Genomic DNA, 19268 nt, shown 5'->3' on the forward strand with positions numbered 1-19268 from the left:
AAGTAGGCCTAGAGAAGGGGGAAAAAAGACAACCAAGTCGTAGTATTTTATAAGGAAACTTTATGTGTGCTTGTGAAATTCACTTTTAGACAGAAGGCTGTTTTGCAGTTTCCAGTACAGCAGATAAGGTTTGATATTAAAGAGTACAAAAAAAGAAGAAATCACAAACCCAAAGCTCAATGCTTTCCAACCTTGCAGGTAAAAGTACAAGCGTTTGGCCCAAGTCTTATTTTTTTTCCTCAGTCACTTTGGCTCTCATCCCTCTCCCCCTAAGCTCCTTGACCCCTCCCCTTTACAAATGTTAAAGAAATAAAACAAAAATGTCATGCACTTAATTTAGTCAATTTCTTCAAATCAATTCCCACCATTTCTCTCTGAACTCTGTGATATTAGATATAGATGATTGCATAGATTGGTAGACAGTAATTTCCTTTTATTTAAGACATAATGGAATGTTTATTAAGACTCTGGCCCAATCCCTTTGCCCTTCTTTATGCTGGGTCCCTCCCCACCCTGCTGTATAGAGAAGACAGACCAGGAGATGGAGGGTTGCGAGGGAGCGAGAGACAGGGCTGTAGCCACTAACAGGCACATTTTTTGTTCTCCCATCGTTTCCAACTTCCTCGGGGAACTCTCTAAAGCGGTGTTCCTATAGAAACAATTCAGCCGATGGTAGTGGTGGGCCTTCACTTTGTCCATGTAAGCTTTACATGACCTCACATGCTGTGCTTCTAGGGGATATTTCTTAATATGTTCTTCAGTTGAAACTATAATAAATGAATAGATTGTGTGAACATGAGCACCTTATACGCCTCCGTGTCAAAGTGATATATCACAAAAGCAAAGTTTCATAAATGCCAACATGTTTATGTCATGTGATGGTTACATAGCTATAAAGGCCTCACATATACTTCCTTCAACTAAATTGTCACCATATCTTTAATATGACAGGATTCCATATTTGACCGTTGAAAAATAGCTTAATCCAAATGAAGACTCTCAGTAATTCAAACCTATCTACGGTACTCAATGTGTCAAACTGCTATTTATTTTTCTCCATTTGTTGTTTTGCTTTTTAAAAAATGCCACTTTTTTTTGCCCTACAAGCCTGCGAAGAATATTCTGACTGTTGCGTACTGGAAAAATAAGTATGTACAGCACTGACACCACTTACTCACATTTGCTGGAGAAAAGAAAGAAAGAAACAGGAAAAGAAAAAGCGTTGAGGTTAGATATCCGAGTTCCACTTATCCAGCAAAATGTGGTACGGGTACATGTCATTATTTTCTGTTCAACCCCCCGCCCCCCTCCCCTTCATATATCTCTGTGTTCTAATACGCAAACTCTCCACCCGCCCCCCTCCCCCCCAGCAAGATAAAATAAAATAAACAAAAAAAGTAGTATAAGAATCAGAATAGCTCGTGCCCCACCCCCCCCCAAGGCAGAGGGTGAAGGTGGGACTTGTGTTCCCATCCTGTCCTGACCCAGAAGTGCACCTGTGGTTGCTAGTTTTCACCCCATAACATGATGTGCATTTGATTGTAGTCGATCTGTGAACAAAGTAAGTTGAGGATAACGGGTTGCGACAGCCAACCAGTTTGAGATGAAAACCTGCACACTCAGGGGCACTGCAGGACCAGAATCTAGAGGGAGCAGTAGCACTGTCCACTAATCACTTCCCAGGACCCTCCACCTGCAGCCCCTCCCTCTTCTACAGAGCCAATCAAACCACTTGCTTCAGACTCACTCCCCTCTTCTCCCAGTGACTGCAGGCTAGACCTAGAGGGGTGGAGAGTGTCTGCTCTGCATTGGGCCTGGCAAGCCTCTACGTACCCCCCCTTCCACCCTAAACCTCATCCCTTCCCCCTCGCCCCCCTGTGGTGTGCTCTTAGAGGTCACTCTCCCCGTAGAGGGCGGTGGAGAAGGACATGTAGTCGAGGGCTCCGGGCTTCGCGTCAGGGCCCGAGTAAGGCGCCATGCGGGCGATGCAGTACTCCGCCTGGTCTGGAGGCAGCTCACGTCTCAGCTCCTCAGCCATAATGAAGTTCTGACAGAGAGAGGGAACGAGATGGAGGGAGAGGGAAAGACAGAGGGACAGTGAATAACAGAGTGATAGTTTGCCTATTTCAGCAGTCTCAAGTAGCTTCAACACACATTCTCTCCCTCTCACACGAGCCCAACACCATTCCACCCCCACAAAACCCCTCACCTTGTCTGCAGCCAGGATCTTGAAGGAGGCGATGACCTGGTCGGCTGTGTCGGTGTCCGTGGTCTCCCGGGACATGAAGTCTATGAAGGCCTGGAAGGTGACCACGCCGCTGTTGTTGGGGTCCACTATGCCCATGATGCGGGCAAACTCAGCGTCGCCCTGGAAACCACCACCACAGGAAGATACAGGTTAACCCAGACACACCAATAGCAAATCGAGGGCCTCATTGACCAACCTCCAAGCAATATACCCACTAATTAATGAAACATTTAACTTATCCATTTGAGTTAAATTTGACAACATGCCTCAACGATAAAGGTTGTGTTAATATCTGCTAGGAGCAGGGTTAAGAGGGATTGTGTTACAAGAGACAGTTAACACACATTATGTTTACCATGTTACAGTAGCTACAACAATAAGGGTCTTACTCTAAAAACTCAAGACAGAGAGAGACGGAGAGAGTAGAAAAAGCAGAAGGCAGTACCAGGCTGTTTCCAGTGGCAACGAGCAGAGCGCGGTAATTGTCCATGTCCATCTGCCCTGTGCGCTTCTGTTCCCAGGCACCGAGAGATAGAGGAACAGATATGGAAGAAAAAGGAGAGCAATAGAGGGAGAGTAAATTCAAGGAGGAAGGAAAAGCACGAGAGGAGGAACCGATATAAGTATGGAAAGAGGAGGAACAAAGGAGGGGAGGTGCAGAGAGGTGAGTAAATGTGAGGAGAGTGGAAAAAAAGGAAACGGCAAAAACAGCTTTAAAAGAGAGAATCAAATCAAGGTAATGCAGCAGCGCTGTTGGAGCCGAGGCTGAGGCTGGAGTGGAGGCCAGTGAGTGAGTGAGTGAGTGAATTACTGCACCGGCAAGTGAAGAGCCAGGCAGAGAGCACCACCCGCAGGTTGGACAGGGGAAACAGCAGCCCCTCTATCCTATGTTCTCGCCCCCCTGGCTTGTCTGTGCTCCTTACCGTTTTGTTATTCTCCACATCGTAGCCCAGGCTGATCAGGCACGCCTTGAACTCCTCAGCCATCAGGCCCCCGCTGTGGTCCTGTGAGGTCACCATCAGCCAATTACAGAGCACACCATGATGACGGAAGCCATGATGGAACAATCACAACACAGGGATGCCAGATGGGAGTGGTCAGGTGATGGGAACATGGCATGCAAAACGAGGGTGATGATGATGGACAGACATGGTGGGGACAGACAGACAAACAAATGGATGTTAGACGTTAAACAATGACAACAGCTTACGGGGAAATACATCCGTGATACTAGACAGGCACACCAGTGACAGTGAGGGGCCAGTTCTCCAAAGGAGAGCAAAGGAAAAGTGCTTAGGAACACATACTGTTTAACTGTGTCCCCTAAATATCTTTATGGGAATGACAACAAGTACTCAAAGATCACCATAGTGCTACTGAAAGAACAGCTTTGTCCCAAATGGCACCCTATTCCTTATAACCCTCAAACTCTGGACCTCAAAGTTCCACTGCTTTTCCCCCCACTGTTCCTCTAATCAGGGACTGCTTTAGACCTGGGACACCAGGTGTGTGTAGAACAGAAAACCAGCAGGCTCCGGACCTCATAGGGTAAGAGCTGAATGCCCCTGCCCTATATAGTGCACTACATTTGACCAGAGCCATATGGGTCCTGGTCAATAGCAGTGCACTATATAGGGAATATGGTGTCATTTGGGACACAGTCTCTGTCTTGATGTTGAGCCAAACCCAGCATGCATAAAGACAGTGAGGTGAAGTGATGAGGTACGCTGTTGTGGGATGGGTGAGGTGAACTCGGGGGTTACACAACCCCCCTCTCTCAGGGCGCTCCGCTCTACACAGCCCCAGCCACCTCCAACCCAGGGTGAAACACTACTAGTTCCACCTGTGAATGTCAACAAATAAGGAATAGGTTCGTCCTCACAAGTCTAGTCCATTTCTTAGTCCCACCTGAGTTTCCCTTCTGAAATAAGAGGGGGACTTAAGACTCGACACATACAGGAGATGAGTGTCTTACTCTAGAAGAGGTGTTTACACTTAACTGCAAAAGCCGGTGGAAATAACAGCATTCCCGCAGACATTTTTTACGACGTTATTTTATACAAAAAGATGCCCCCCTGTTCCCTCTCGCCTGATCCCCCATGTTGACCCCCGGTGTTGACCCCTGACCTTGTCAAAGTGGTTGAAGGAAGTGCGGTACTCATGCAGCTGCTCCTGGCTGATGCCCTTGGCGTCGCGGGTCAGGATCTGGTTCTCGATTTCGTTGATGGTGCGGGCGATGGTGGTGAGTAGCTGCTCCCAGCCCACCCGCAGGTGCTGAGATGGAGGAATGGAGGGGGAGGGGGAAGAAACCGTATTGAGTAAGGAAGAGAGATAGAAACGTAATATGTAGTACAGACGAACGGACAAAGGGCTCTAATAGAGGGAGGACACCAGAAACGTCCAGGCTTTCATTGTAAATAACAACTGGTTCTCAACTGCCCCGCCTGGTCAAAGAAAATCGAAAAATAGAACAGACAATGAAAATCTGGAAAAAAAAGGATGGCGAAATATAGTGATCTATTCCACATAGAACCAACAGATGGTCGAGAGCAGGGCGGCATCCCGAATGGCCCCCTATTCTCTACACAGTGCACTACTTTTTACCAGGCGTGGTCAAATGTAGTGCACTATAAAGGGAATAGGGGGCCATTTGGGCTGCCCGGGGTGAACTGAAATGTTTGTTTTTGTGTAGCTACCTCCATGGTGTAGGCGGTGTATTTATTGTCGAAGATGAGGGCCTCCTGGATGAGCTGATGGTCTCCCTCCAGCTGGTCAATGTTGGGCTTGTACTCTATGATGCTCTGCTCATACTCTCTCAGGTTCACCAGCTGGTCCTCCAGAGTTCCATTCATCTCAATGGATATCCGTCCAATCTCCTACACACACACACACACACACACACACACACACACATTCAAGGACCAGATCCCCAAAAAGGCCAGAGCTGGCGTGTATTCACTAGGCACCAAACGGAAGAAAACAGGCTGAAACAGGTAGGGTCAACATGGACGCTCAATTGTCTTCCCCGTCACAAAACATTTAGTGTGGAATGCCATAATGAACATGATCCAGGAGGCACAGAGCCAATAGAACTAATGGCACTAAGAGGGCTGGATCAATGTTATGTAGTATGGGTCGGCACAGTAAGGGTATGGCTCGGTTTCTTTACAGTACCTCCATTTTGGTCTGTATCCAGGGCCCGACGATGTTGGCCTGGGTGGCAAACTTGCGGCGCAGGTGGTCATTGGACTGCTGCTTGGCCAGCTCCTCCTGCAGGGCCTGGTCACGCTGGGGAACCAGCTGTTCCACCTACAAAACACCACATGGGGGCGCCAGTCAGCACAGCACACACTCATTCCCATAGTAGAAGCAATGCCACAAGGCTGAGGCTCACTCAGGGGACTGTTTTAGGTATTAACTAGCACGTGGAAACAGAAATAAATAAATATGGATTGAATTCAAACCGGCAAAAGCAGTAACTGCACACATCGCAAAACATATATGAACATACAGCCACAGGTACACACCTTGTCCCACTTGTTGTCGATAGTCTTGGGTGTGATGGTGGTGTAGGGGTTGCCTCCGCTCAGCTTGATGCCGTTGTACTGGGCAATCTTCTGCACCTCCGCCTGAATAGCCTGGATGGCCTCCCGCTCCTTGTTGGCCTCGGGGAGGGTAGATTTGAACTGCTCATGGGCTGTGATGAGGCCCTGTAAGAGAGAGGAGAAAAATGAGAGATTGAAACGGAGAAAGAAACGAAGGAGAAGGATGGGAATTGAGGTCAAGGACAAAGTGAAAGGACAGATGAAGAGAGGGATCAGCATGGTATTACAGTGCATACCCATATAAGTCACGAACTCATGGATACCATGCGCGTAGTCTGAAGGAAGTTACCGGTAGCTTCACGAGCCAATGCTAAGTAGCGTTAGAGCTATGACTGGCAGTCTACAGGTACGGTAGTAATGCTACTGCTCATGTAGATTTCCAGTCATTCCCATTCATTCTAAATGTCCGTTACCCAGTATGAGACTAAATGACAACTTCATTGACAACCTACTGTTAACAGCACAGGTCATGATGATACATTGTGATAGTGGAGACCCTCTGGAGACGTAAAGCAGTAAACGGTTGGTGATGGTGTCCCCATGTCTTTTACCTGGATCTCTTCGATGTTGTGAACGATGAACATGTCCTGCAGGTCCTCCATGGCCCCCTCCATCCAGTTGTTGAAGGGTGCCGCCCTCTTGGCGTACTCCAGGTACAGCTCGTCAATGGACTCCAGCTGCTTCTCTGTCCTCTGTGGGGGGAGAGACTGGGGTCAGGTGCCTGCTGGGAACACTAGCATCTATGTGACAGGGATTCAACATGAGACACAGAAGTGGGGTAAGGGAACCCTGGTAGAAAGTCTGTGTGTATGTGTACTTGTTTGTGTGTGTGTCTACCCATTTTCACAGTGTAAACGTGTCCTTGTAGTGTATGACTAGATGGGAGTGTGTGAAAGGTGGCTGGCTGGGGGGGGGGCGTACCTCCAGAGACTCCCTGCGGCTCTGGGTGAGAGACCCCAGGGCATCCCACTGCTCACAGATCTTCTGACAGCGGGCGTTCACCCTGGGGGAGTCGTAGTAGTCCAGCTCACTGAGGCACAGGGAACACACACGTGGAATTATTATCTTTCTACATGAGTCCTACTCAACCTAACCACAATATCCATCTTTTCCTTCTTCTGGATTATTTCTCCATTCATCTCTTCATCCTGACTCTACCCGTTCTCCAATCCACCATCAGTCCCCTCCCAGAATCTCCCATCCCTTTTCACCCCCCCCATATCTCATTTACTCCCTCCATCCCATCCCTCCCTCCTTTTCTCCCGCTCACTTGAGTTCCTGTGCGATGGCAGCGATCTGCTCCACGCGGTCCTGGTGGGCGGCCAGGTCAGACTCAAACGCCTCGTGTTTCCTCAGCAGAGCCTTGACCTCCGACAGGCTGGCTGTCTCATAGTCCTTCTGGGTCAGCATGGCCTCCTTACCTGGGGTGGGAGGGAAGGGTTAAAGACGGTAAGCTTCAAGATATCCAAACCACCTCACTCAAACCCATACTTCCTCATTATCAATATGGTCAAAGCTCCACCTAGTACTTTGAGATCTATAGGGAGCAGTGGCACCGACAAGTGTCTAGGTACAGTTGCAAAATTGCAGTAAACTTTCCCCAAATTCTAACTTATTCCAGAAATCCCAGTTGGAAGAGTCCCTGGAGGGGGGAACAAGCAGCAAATCCAGAAACCCTCAACCGGGATTTCCGGGAAAACCTGGGAATTTTGGGAAAGTCACTGGAATTTTGCGACCCTACGGCAGAGTGAGGGTGAGGGATCAGTGTAGCCTGTACAGTAACTAGTGAGTGTCTCCATACCATCGGTCCAGGACTCGTGTATGGTGGCTTTCTGACGGAACTTCTCGGCCAGGTGGTCGAGTCTCTCCAGGCGACGGATCTCGTTGAGCATCCACTCCTCGTAGCCCTTCTCCGCCCCCTCCAGGTTGTGCCATGACCCGTTGATATCCTGCAACCAGGGAGAGGACACTGATCCACCGTACAGCAGAAAGAACACTACACTGTATAACAGCATTATACCCTCTAGCGCAATTTAGATGTAGATGTATTTGGTGATATGTATGTCTTTTTAAACTAATCACAAACCAATTTCCCATTGTGGGACAACAACGTGACCCACTACTATAATGATCTAAATAAGAATGAAATAATACAGGATAGCTTTAGGATGGCCAGGTGAATTGTCCAATAGATATGGATGGCATCATTGGTACAACTGCTCTACATGTCGAAACAGTCTCTGTTTCTAAATGTCTCTAATAGTGAGAGAGGGAGTGTCCATGCGTCCGTCCGCCAGTCCCACTCACCGACACCATGCGTCCCTCGGAGGGCATGAAGGCGGGCCTGTTGCTCAGCCTCAGCTTGGTCTGCAGGGTGTTGAAGTTGATCTCCAGCTGACACTTCTCCTGCACCTTGGGGGGCTTGTGGACGCGGCGGTAGCCCCTGAAGTCCTCCAGCTTCTGCTGCATCTCGGCCATGGTCTTCTCTGGAGCCCGGTTCTCCAGCCACGGGATGGTCCGGCGGATCCAGTCCAACAGCTAGGGCAGAGGAGAGGAAAGGGGGATAGAGTGACAAATGACACGAGAGAGAAGTGTGAGAGAAAGGAGGGCAGATGTTTATACGAGATGAATACAACTGTAAAGCTAGAAGGGAAGTTTAGTAGAGAAATGGCCTATGTGGAGGTGATGAGAGGAAATATAACCTATGGACGTTACTAGAAGAGCTAGGAAACATGGACAGCCCATCAGAGGGACAGAGAGTAGACGTGTGGTGAGGAGAGAGAGAGAGAGGTACAGACAGACAGAGTAGACGTGTGGTGAGGAGAGAGGGAGGTACAGACAGACAGAGAGTAGACGTGTGGTGAGGAGGGAGGGAGGTACAGACAGACAGAGAGTAGACGTGTGGTGAGGAGGGAGGGAGGTACAGACAGACAGAGAGTAGACGTGTGGTGAGGAGGGAGGGAGGTACAGACAGACAGAGAGTAGACGTGTGGTGAGGAGGGAGGGAGGTACAGACAGACAGAGAGAGTAGACGTGTGGTGAGGAGGGAGGGAGGTACAGACAGACAGAGAGAGTAGACGTGTGGTGAGGAGAGAGGGAGGTACAGACAGACAGAGAGTAGACGTGTGGTGAGGAGAGAGGGAGGTACAGACAGACAGAGAGTAGACGTGTGGTGAGGAGGGAGGGAGGTTCAGACAGACAGAGAGTAGACGTGTGGTGAGGAGAGAGGGAGGTACAGACATACAGAGAGTAGACGTGTGGTGAGGAGAGAGGGAGGTACAGACAGACAGAGAGTAGACGTGTGGTGAGGAGGGAGGGAGGTACAGACAGACAGACAGAGAGTAGACGTGTGGTGAGGAGGGAGGGAGGTACAGACAGACAGACAGAGAGTAGACGTGTGGTGAGGAGAGAGGGAGGTACAGACAGACAGAGAGTAGACGTGTGGTGAGGAGAGAGGGAGGTACAGACAGACAGAGAGTAGACGTGTGGTGAGGAGGGAGGGAGGTACAGACAGACAGACAGAGAGTAGACGTGTGGTGAGGAGAGAGGGAGGTACAGACAGACAGAGAGTAGACGTGTGGTGAGGAGAGAGGGAGGTACAGACAGACAGAGAGTAGACGTGTGGTGAGGAGGGAGGGAGGTACAGACAGACAGAGAGTAGACGTGTGGTGAGGAGAGAGGGAGGTACAGACAGACAGAGAGTAGACGTGTGGTGAGGAGAGAGGGAGGTACAGACAGACAGAGAATAGACGTGTGGTGAGGAGAGAGGGAGGTACAGACAGACAGAGAGTAGACGTGTGGTGAGGAGAGAGGGAGGTACATACAGAGAGAGAGTAGACGTGTGGTGAGGAGGGAGGGAGGTACAGACAGACAGACAGAGAGTAGACGTGTGGTGAGGAGAGAGGGAGGTACAGACAGACAGAGAGTAGACGTGTGGTGAGGAGAGAGGGAGGTACAGACAGACAGAGAGTAGACGTGTGGTGAGGAGAGAGGGAGGTACAGACAGACAGAGAGTAGACGTGTGGTGAGGAGAGAGGGAGGTACAGACAGACAGAGAGTAGACGTGTGGTGAGGAGGGAGTGAGGTGCAGACAGACAGACAGTGGTGTACTACTCACGTCACTAGCCAGCTTCTCGTAGTCCTCCATGAGGTGCTCATTCTCCTGGTTGACAGCCAGCACCTTGCAGATCCTATTGGCTGCAGTCTCAGCCTATCACAGATGAAAGTCGTCAGCGGTGCCAATACACAGGTTGCTTGTTATGGATTAGGAGCACGTGCACGAACGTGTGTGACTTTGACACATTTTTCACAATTCAGATCAGCTGCCTACCAGTCAAAGACAAACTGCAGTGGAAGCACAAACTCAAAGTACTAGGTACCGTCAACTCGAGTTAGTTTAATGTCTAACTAGACGGAGTGTAATTTCTAGGTTTTAGCTATGAACAACATAGTAAACTGAGTGAACACACAAAAACCACACACTAGCCGTGACTTGACAGATGATTTCAACACCGTGCACACACACACAAACTTGTTGGATGGCTGCACAGTGTTAAGGGTAGAGGCTAACGCAGCATGCTACAGCTGACAAGGGTTAGTTCCACGGACTCTGTGTGCCAACTTCACACTCTGTGACTCAAAAAGCTACATGCTTCTCCTATGGGAGCATTCGGTCTGGTTCTGTACCGCTTTTGTCCACATCAGCTGGTGTGTTTAGGGACTTACACTTAAACCACTGAAATAAAGAAACAGTAAGACGCTGTATTATGCCTTGGAACGTCTACCACACTACGGAGTAATCTCCACAGAAAAACACATTGTACACATTGAAACAGATGCGGTGTTAATAGTTGGACAGTTGAACCGTCGTTAACAGCGCTTCCCACAGATCAGTTGAAGCTTATTTCATCCCACTTTAGTCTACACTCTAACAAACCAGCTACGTAACGCCTTAACTGTAGCTATGAGAAACACTGCTAACGACCAGTCTATGGGGGCAGAGTTGAAACAGGGCAGTTATAGAGTAAGGAGGAGTGTGTGTTTGTTGTTCCATAGAGGTGTACTGTGAGCCCAAAGCGTCAGTGAGCGTCCTTGGCCAGTATGACATTGCCTGTGTCCCTGGCTGGTGTCACAGAGGTCAGGGGTTAAAGGTGGCGTGGTGGCGGTGCTCACCTTCTGGGCGCCAGAGAAGGCGTGATAGAAGCAGGAGACATAGGTCATGATGGCCTTCTCGTCGGGCCTCAGCGTGCCCACGATGTCTACACAACCATGGCCAGGCAGTGAGCGGCAGGAGAGAGAGAACGAGAGAGAGAGAAGTGGTGAAGCAAAGCTACCCAAAGCAAGAGGGTCCCGCCACACAGCGAGGTGGGGGGGTGAAATGAGGGGGGGGGGGGGGGTTGTAAAGGGAGTAGTCCACAGCTGTGGCCCCCACCCCCCACTCTGGAGCCTGCAATGATGCACTTGGGGGGGGGGGGGGAATCGCTGTGGGGTTACCATGGTAACCAGGAGAGAGAGCGCGCGAGTGTCCACCTCGGGAGAGAGGAGGAGTCTGCCGGGGCCACGATGCAGAGGTTGGGACACACCTCTTCACTCAATACACACACACACACACACTATGTTTCATCTGCTCTATGCAGACGATAATATTTCAACTGTCAAGCTGGTAATAACAGAAAAGGCCCTCCTGGTCCTAAAACTAAAGAGAAGGGTACACTAGTCTATACAATGTCCATACTGTTTCTGGATTAATGACTGTTTCCCAAAAAGAACAATGATTGCCCAAATGACTGTATGTAACCCGGCCCACTAGCAGCTTACTGTGGTGTTCTGTAGTCTAGGCAACAGTGGGACTGTGGCAAACAGTTCTGCACGTGCACCTCTCCTGAGATTGGACCTCATAAACAACTTCTTAATGAATAAAAAACTAATTAAAGCTCTGTCGAAAACCATGCCCGTCAGCAGGCTTCCTGTTCTCAGTCTACAGGGAGAGAGAACGGTAAAGAGGAGAGGGAGAAGAGGTGGGGGGGGGACAGAGGATGAATACAGCAGACAGAGAGAGCTAGAGGGGTTGTGGTGGAGGGTGAAATCACAGATAAAACATCTATATAGAGTTCCTCTGACTAGCCTACTCTCTGCTCAGATACTATCTGACCCAGGGCTGATTGTGATCAGTGTCTCATTTAAAATGATCCATTTAACTACCAAGGGCCCCTGAGGCCTGATCCACTCCAACTCAATCACTATACACAGACAGGCTAGTACATAGGAGCAAGAGGACCCTATTATTACCAGCAGGACTAAGATTCAGAGACTTCAAGACAGCATGTGTAGCGTGTGTGTTGTGTCTGAGTGAAAGGAGGGTCCTGAACCAGTTTCCGGGGAGGCCGACACCAATGCTGCAGGAGAAAGACATGCTGGAGAGGAGCAGAGGGTGGGGGTAGATGTGGAGGACAGGACCGGGGAAGATTAGGGTTAGTATCGGGGCGGGGGGTAAGGTGGGGTGGGGTAATGGGGTACCTTCTGGGCTCCAGAGAAGGCATGGTAGAAACTGGACACATAGGTCATTATGGCTTTCTCATCCGGACGGGCAGTGTTCACAATGTCTGTAGGGAAACCACAGTTACACACATACAGGCAGACGGAGACAGGGATAGTTACACACGTAGAGGGGGACACACAGGCGGACAGACACACAAACACTTTACAACAGGTATAAAAACTGTAGGATAGAATTGCAAACACAGACAAGGGAAATGGGGGATGGACAATCCAACAGAAAAAAACGGTTAGAGAGATGAAGGGAGGGAGAGAGGGGTGGGGGGGGGGCTGAGGCTAACGGTCTGTGTGTAAGGATGACCACAGCAGCCGTGATGTCACAACACATCCACCTGCACGCTGGAGTCATGGAGTCTTGGGATGGAAGAGCAGTCAGATGAATGAATACGATATGAACATGCAGAAACACGCTACACACACGTAACTGTGCCCCGTGCATACCTTCAGCGTCCATCATCTTGGGGATGTCCAGGTACTTCTCAGCCACCTCAAAGGCATTGTTCAGGTTGGTCAGGGGGTCATCCTGAGCAACCAATTAGAGGGTGAGAAAACAAGCCACGGAAGTGACATGCACTCAAAGCGAGATGTGCTGACGGAGTATGTGCTGATCCACTCACCTTCCTTAGCTTGTCGTAGTCAATGAGCTCTGGCCTGTGTCTGTGGATCAGAGCGTTGAAGGCAAGGCCATCCTTCCAGCTGGCAATAGATGAGAGAGCGAGAGAGATCAGAAAGACGGTTCTACAAAGCACATACATAGATTATGCACTGTTCCCCGGGCGCCGAAGACGTGGATGGCGATTAAGGCAGCCCCCCGCACCTCTCTGATCCAGAGGGGTTGGGTTAAATGCGGAAGACACATTTCAGTTGAATACATTCAGTTGGACAACTGACTAGGTATCCCCCCTTTCCCTTATGCACATACTTCTAACGTCCATCCTACGTTTCACCAGCAGAGGGCAGCTTTTCTAGAAGCGCTGGTGGTTTGCTGGAGTGTGTGGGTAACGCAATGTTTGAACAGGCTTCACTACTGTGGAATTTTATAGAGGTCAAACAAGAATGTCTGTGGAGAAATACTGTAACCTGTTCCGGTCTCAGGTTCTGTAGTCAGGAATGACGTCTAGCTCCTGTCGAGGTTTGTGTGTGTGTGGTGTGTGCGCAGCTACCTGATGTGGAAGTTCTGCACGTTGACGTTTTTGTAGGGCGCGGTCTTCCTCTGGCACCACAGGAGCAGGCCCTCCTTGGCAGAGGTCTCTGGAAAGAGGAGAAGGATTTAGATAACAGTCTACAGCAGGGATATTCAAATCCTATCCTGGCGCTCCGGAGCATGAAGTACTGCCGGTTCTGTTACCTGATCATTCAATTGCACCCACCTGGTGTCCCAGGTTTAAAATCAGTCCCTGCTTAGAGGGGAAGAAGGGTAAAAAAGCAGTGGAACTGTCTTCGTAGTCCAGATTAGAATTTGAAGGGTCTATGGTATGTCCAAAATGGCACCCTATTCCCTATATAGTGCACTACTTTTGACCAGAGCCTTCTTGAATTAAGTTGACATTTCAGAGTCAGACGCAGCCTAGACCTAACTTCCACCATGTTTGAGAGTGCAGTATAGATAGCTAACGTTTAACTTCTCTCCTGGTCACAGTGTGCAGTGGAGCTGGGGGAGCTAGGGTTAACGATCTCTCCTGCCGTTGTCTGTCTTAGTCAAGTACCAGTGAGAGAAGAACAGGCATGTAGGCCAGACTTGTATTCACTTGGCTCAGCTCACTCAACCTCCTGTGGTCTCAGCAGAACAGTTCGGAGCAGGGGAGATGCATTGCATCTGAGAGACCCAGTTGCTTCCACGCCACTTCCCGGTGGAATCCCCTCAGCACAGCTGTGTTTTGAATAGGAGTGTGTGTGTGTGTGTGTGTGTGTGTGTGTGTGTGTGTGTGTGTGTGTGTGTGTGTGTGTGTGTGTGTGTGTGTGGAGGAAGAGGGAAATGCCTGCTCTGTTCCAGGCATAAGAACATGGAGCAGCAATGGATCTAATGAAGGAGGGGTGATTTAAGGACAGTGTCATCCCCCAGGTTCAAAGAATGTTCTTTAAAACCAGTTATACCGTTTCCAGATGAGTTTCTGATTTAAAAGAGAACAGGAAGAACATAAAGCAAAGTGTTTTCTAAAGCAACCTTAGGGGCCGATTCAATCATAGCTGCCTATTGACTAGGTCTAACAGGGGGAGAGCGAGAGAGAGACTGACCTTCCACAGAGATGTCCTGGATGGCGAAACGGAGGATGATTGTCCAGATCATTCCCAGGGTCATCTTGGCGTTGCCATCCACAATTTCTAAAGGAGGAGACACAAGATAATCACTCATAAATACAATAAATATCAACTCTTTTGCATTAGCCTGGTCCCAGATCTGTTTGTGACATCACGTCAACTCCTTGTCATAATAGCGCAAACAGATCTGGGACTAGTTCTGCATATATTTGTAGACTTAAAATATGAATAGTGCAAATACAAAATATGCACAATGATGGGCTGGGTACAGCATGAATAATGCATTTAAGCAAAGACCAAAGTTGTTACAGTAGCTTTGAACAGATACGAGACAATGGTTGTGTCTGTCCCCGTGACCCTCCAACGCTTCATCATGGAGTCAGTGTGTTAGTTTCTATCCCCCACTCTCTCTGTGCCTGCCTCGGTCTACCTCTCTGTGCCTGCCTCGGTCTACCTCTCTGTGCCTGCCTCGGTCTACCTCTCTGTGCCTGCCTCGGTCTACCTCTCTGTGCCTGCCTCGGTCTACCTCTCTGTGCCTGCCTCGGTCTACCTCTCTGTGCCTGCCTCGGTCTACCTCTCTGTGCCTGCCTCGGTCTACCTCTCTGTGCCTGCCTCGGTCTATCTCTCTTGCTATTTGTCCTTGTCTCTCCATCTCTGTCCGCCTCTCTCTCTGTCCCTCTCCCTGGAGTCAGGGTGCTTCCAGCAGGTGACCTCTGGCAGTGTAGGGTGGTGGGCTGCTGGTCAGGGTGGTGAGGGCTAGGGGGCTAAGCTGAACCTCTGACAACTATGCTGTGTGTATCATGCAGTAGGAATGAGGGGAGGAGGCTGGCAGGCCCGTTTGTCATGATAGCTGGAGGAGAAAGGTCATTGTCACGGCGGCAGAGTCGGACGTGCACTCTCCTGCTGATTTACTGGCCTTGTGAAGGGCCTCTTGCTCCCTCTCCTCCGGGCCTCTTGCTCCCTCTCCTCCAGACCTCCCTTCCTCTCCAGCCAAATGACTTCGCTCCCGAGTGGGAGATGTACTTGGCAGGATGCTGTGAGCTTTGGAGTTGTTTGTCAATGCTCTGTGTGTGTGTGTGTGTGTGTGTGTGTGTGTGTGTGTGTAGAGTGCTTGTGTGGTACGTAAACTGACCCTCTGCGCCAATGGACACCAGCTTGACCCCTTTGCTGGCAATGTAGTCCAGCGCTTTGTTAACATTGTTGATCTTGTGGACCCTCATCTTGCCTCTCTCGGGCTTAGGTAACCGTTCCCCTGTAGATGAACACACACACACACACACACACACACACACACAAAAACAGCCAAAAACACAGGCAAACAAAATGCAGTGAGCCCAGAGAGTCCCATGACAAAAACAGCCCTTTCCACTGTCTCAGCAGAACAGACAGGCATAGCTCCTTTTAAATTCACAGTATCAACCTTCAGTCAAAACAGACAGCATCCTCTACAGGACCAGAACCATGCCCTACGACCAGAATACTTAGTTGAAAGGGATCAAAAGAACAGGGGACACTAATGCTTGAAAGAGTACTTTTCTGGCACTGCACTTTCTGCCACAGTAGATTGGTGCTGAGTGCAGTAAAGTAGATTAGCACTTAGCTGTGGTAGTAGCGCTCTGCATGTGTAATGATGATCAAGACGATGGGCTGGCTCACCTGAGATGACCTCCAGCAGGAGCATGAGTTTGAGGCCATCCCTGAAGTCCTCCTCGATGTTCTCAATCTGCGTGCCTGCTTTCCTCAGGTGGGAGTTGCACCAGGCTGTGAACGTCTGGAGAGAGACAGGAAGTAAGGTCAGAGTGGGTGGAAGCGAGGTCACAGATTGGTGTAACCACAGTGGTGTTGGAGGGCCAGTGGGAGGCACTCTTTCCTCGGGTCAAAAAAAGATATCCCAATGCTCCAGGGCAGTGATGGGGGACATTGCCCTGCGTAAGGCGCCGTCTTTCAAATGGAACGTTAAACGGGTGTCCTGACTCTGGTCACTAAAGATCCCATGGCACTTATCGTAAGAGTGTTAACCTTGGTGTCCATGACATCATCACCACCTAGTCAACCCCAGCTTGCAATTGGCCTAGTCACCCCCCCCCCTCTCCCCTGTAACTGTTCCCCAGGTCGTTGCTGTAGACTTACCTAGTAAAATAAGGGTTAAATAACATTTAAAAAACAGACAAAGGAACAAACAGAAAACAGGAAGAGGGGAGCTGCAGTTCCTCGGAGCGCACAGACAGTAGGTTACAGGAAGTGCGCTGTGATTGGTTGACGTAATTCTGAATAGAAGTGCTTATGTAGGATCAGGTCCTCCCAGGGACATACAATCTTATTCATTAGGATTTAAAATGGCAAAACTGATCCCAATTCAGCACTCCTCCTCTGAGCCTCTTTGTGAATACAGGCTCTGATCTCTTCAACTAACAGTCAGTATTTACCAGAGTGCTTCATGAGATAAGTAAGTGAGCTGTAAGGTTGATATACTGCAGTGTAAGCTATCCTGGTCACATATCCGTTTGTACCATCACGTTAACTCCTCGTCCCTCACCGTCATCCCAAACATGTTTCTGTGTTCAGTGACACATTCTTTAAAAAGGGCTCGCATGACAAGTAGTTGACATGATAGCACAAAACAGATGTGGGAGCGGGCTAACTGTACACATTATTAAAAACTAGGCCAGCACCAAAGCAAAACATTTTTGGGCTTTTTATCCCACCAACATTAAGTCACAAGGCACTTTCTTTCTAGTGACAGTAATTGGAAAACATGTGTTTTGAATCTGCTTATTTTGAAAACTTGTGGCACACACTATTCATTAGTGGACGGTTCAAAATGTTCTCCTCAAACTCCTTGTCTTTCTTTAAAAAGGAAGAGAAAAAAAATCCCACAGACAAGGAAACTAGGCAAGTGTCTGAAATGTGAGCTAAATAGTGTTCCTTCCTGACTGGGTTATTGTTTATCAGTCAGAAATGGCATTATAAGAGTAGCACTTGTAGTTCTTAACTGTGTGGGTTGTAGTCGACTGGAACATAGCTTCTGTAATACACACCAATAAAACACACTGATTCCTGAGTGGGTCAAACAGTAGAGATAGGGGACACTAACTCTCGTACGCCTCTCTCCTTGTCCAGAGTCAACGAGACCCAACATGGCTCCATTCAACCTCTGAGCTACCATTTGAACACACCGCTTTGCCCTCTGCCCGCCCCCCCCCCCCTAGAACTTTGTTTCCCTGTCTCCCCGTATCACCCCTAGTTTCCCAACCCCGAGTTGGGATCAGTCGATCATCCCTCCCAGTCTCCCCTCCCTCCCCCTAGGTTAGGTATGAAAGGGTGTTACGATGTGTGTTGAAGTATGACAACATTATGACAGGGTGCTGGGCCTGGGCCTGCTACTCTCCCCATTCCACTGGGCTGCCACACAAAGGGCCCATTGAGCAGCATGTATATAATGAGTCCCTTCAGCACCCTCCCTGCCCTCCAGCCCCTGCCTGAGCGAGACCGGGACCCACAGGGACAGGGGAGGGGCAGGAGAGGAGGGCTGACACAAACATCCCCTGCAAACAATGCTCCCAAACGGTGTATCTAGCTATCGGCCTCTGTAACCGAGCAGGGATGTGGCGCAGCACAGCAGCATTAACATGCACAGATAATTACCAACACCACAAACTAACTTGAACATAGAGAGTAAACCAGGTCACAGTCTAATTACTCTAGCTAGACACCAACAGCCTATATGATACCAAACCAGCAGTTGAAAATATCTATTGTATTCTACTTGTTGTAGTAACAGTGTTCAGCGACACCACTAGGTTACTACTAACCCTAATAGGAAGCTCCAAGGCTCCGGCGCCATATCCCTAACAGGCATGATGTCACACGGGGACACGGGTGGGGATCTCTAAGTCAGGAAGGGATTGGGCATTGCAGACCTGTTAGCATTAGCGATGGCATTTTACACCTCAGCGTTGCTCAAACGTTGAATCAATTTCCATAGTGAGCAAATAGTTTGCCCTTCTATGGCCAGGTACGTGTTGGTTGAGTGTGTGTGAGGTGTGCAGTACTAACAACTAGATGACACTATTCTTGTCGTGTTGAAGGACAGAGCAGGATCATTGCCACTCAGGACAGATCCTAGTAAAACAGGTCAAGTGGATTACAGGGATCTCTGCTCTCTCCGTCTACAACCAATGACCTCGACTAAAATCGGACACAGACACACAGGGCAACAGCCAGGAGGAAACAGTGCGATATTGTCTCAATATCTGAAGATAAAAGCCATGGGTTTTTCTTTCCAAAGCCACCGGTATTTCCAAGCTGATCCCTGATGTAGATCAGAATAACTGTTCTGCTGTGTAGATAACTGTTCTGCTCAGAATAACTGTTCTTCTGAGTTCTGCTGTGTTCTGCTCAATTTGACCACAGAAAAAGGTCACCTTTGACCTAACAAGGGTTAACTTAAGGGTCATGTAGATAGATGGATAGCCCAGGTTTTAGACGACAAAGAACTCAGGTCTCTGCCAGCCAACCTACCACCAGCACTCCCCGAGCAGGAATGCAAGGGAGACGCAAGAACCAACAACCTACACACCCATTTCTTCCTTCTGACACAC

General features: G+C 49.2%; 1 protein-coding gene across 6 annotated transcripts in view; it reads right to left on the minus strand.

The window, feature by feature from the left end:
* Positions 1-43: 43 nt before the first annotated feature.
* Positions 44-19268, minus strand: part of LOC129822039 (alpha-actinin-4-like) — a 41758-nt gene continuing 22533 nt past the window's right edge. The window contains exons 2-22 of one of the 6 annotated variants that reach the window (XM_055879893.1): positions 16324-16438; positions 15800-15919; positions 14644-14730; positions 13572-13659; positions 13026-13104; positions 12850-12931; positions 11026-11111; positions 9971-10063; positions 8161-8391; positions 7655-7802; positions 7124-7274; positions 6775-6883; positions 6405-6545; positions 5776-5958; positions 5423-5557; positions 4945-5124; positions 4376-4522; positions 3172-3252; positions 2694-2759; positions 2210-2368; positions 44-2047 (exon numbers count right to left, since the gene is read on the minus strand). In XM_055879893.1, the coding sequence (XP_055735868.1) occupies positions 1889-2047; positions 2210-2368; positions 2694-2759; positions 3172-3252; positions 4376-4522; positions 4945-5124; positions 5423-5557; positions 5776-5958; positions 6405-6545; positions 6775-6883; positions 7124-7274; positions 7655-7802; positions 8161-8391; positions 9971-10063; positions 11026-11111; positions 12850-12931; positions 13026-13104; positions 13572-13659; positions 14644-14730; positions 15800-15919; positions 16324-16438 (2640 nt within the window). In that variant the 3' untranslated portion in view covers positions 44-1888. Of the gene's footprint in view, positions 2048-2209; positions 2369-2693; positions 2760-3171; positions 3253-4375; positions 4523-4944; positions 5125-5422; positions 5558-5775; positions 5959-6404; positions 6546-6774; positions 6884-7123; positions 7275-7654; positions 7803-8160; positions 8392-9970; positions 10064-11025; positions 11112-12369; positions 12456-12849; positions 12932-13025; positions 13105-13571; positions 13660-14643; positions 14731-15799; positions 15920-16323; positions 16439-19268 lie in introns of all 6 variants that reach the window. The other 5 variants (XM_055879894.1, XM_055879897.1, XM_055879895.1 and 2 more) reach the window with 5 other exon arrangements.

Source organism: Salvelinus fontinalis, chromosome 24, assembly GCF_029448725.1.
Source record: "Salvelinus fontinalis isolate EN_2023a chromosome 24, ASM2944872v1, whole genome shotgun sequence".
In the NCBI taxonomy this organism is placed as follows: Eukaryota; Metazoa; Chordata; class Actinopteri; order Salmoniformes; family Salmonidae; genus Salvelinus; species Salvelinus fontinalis.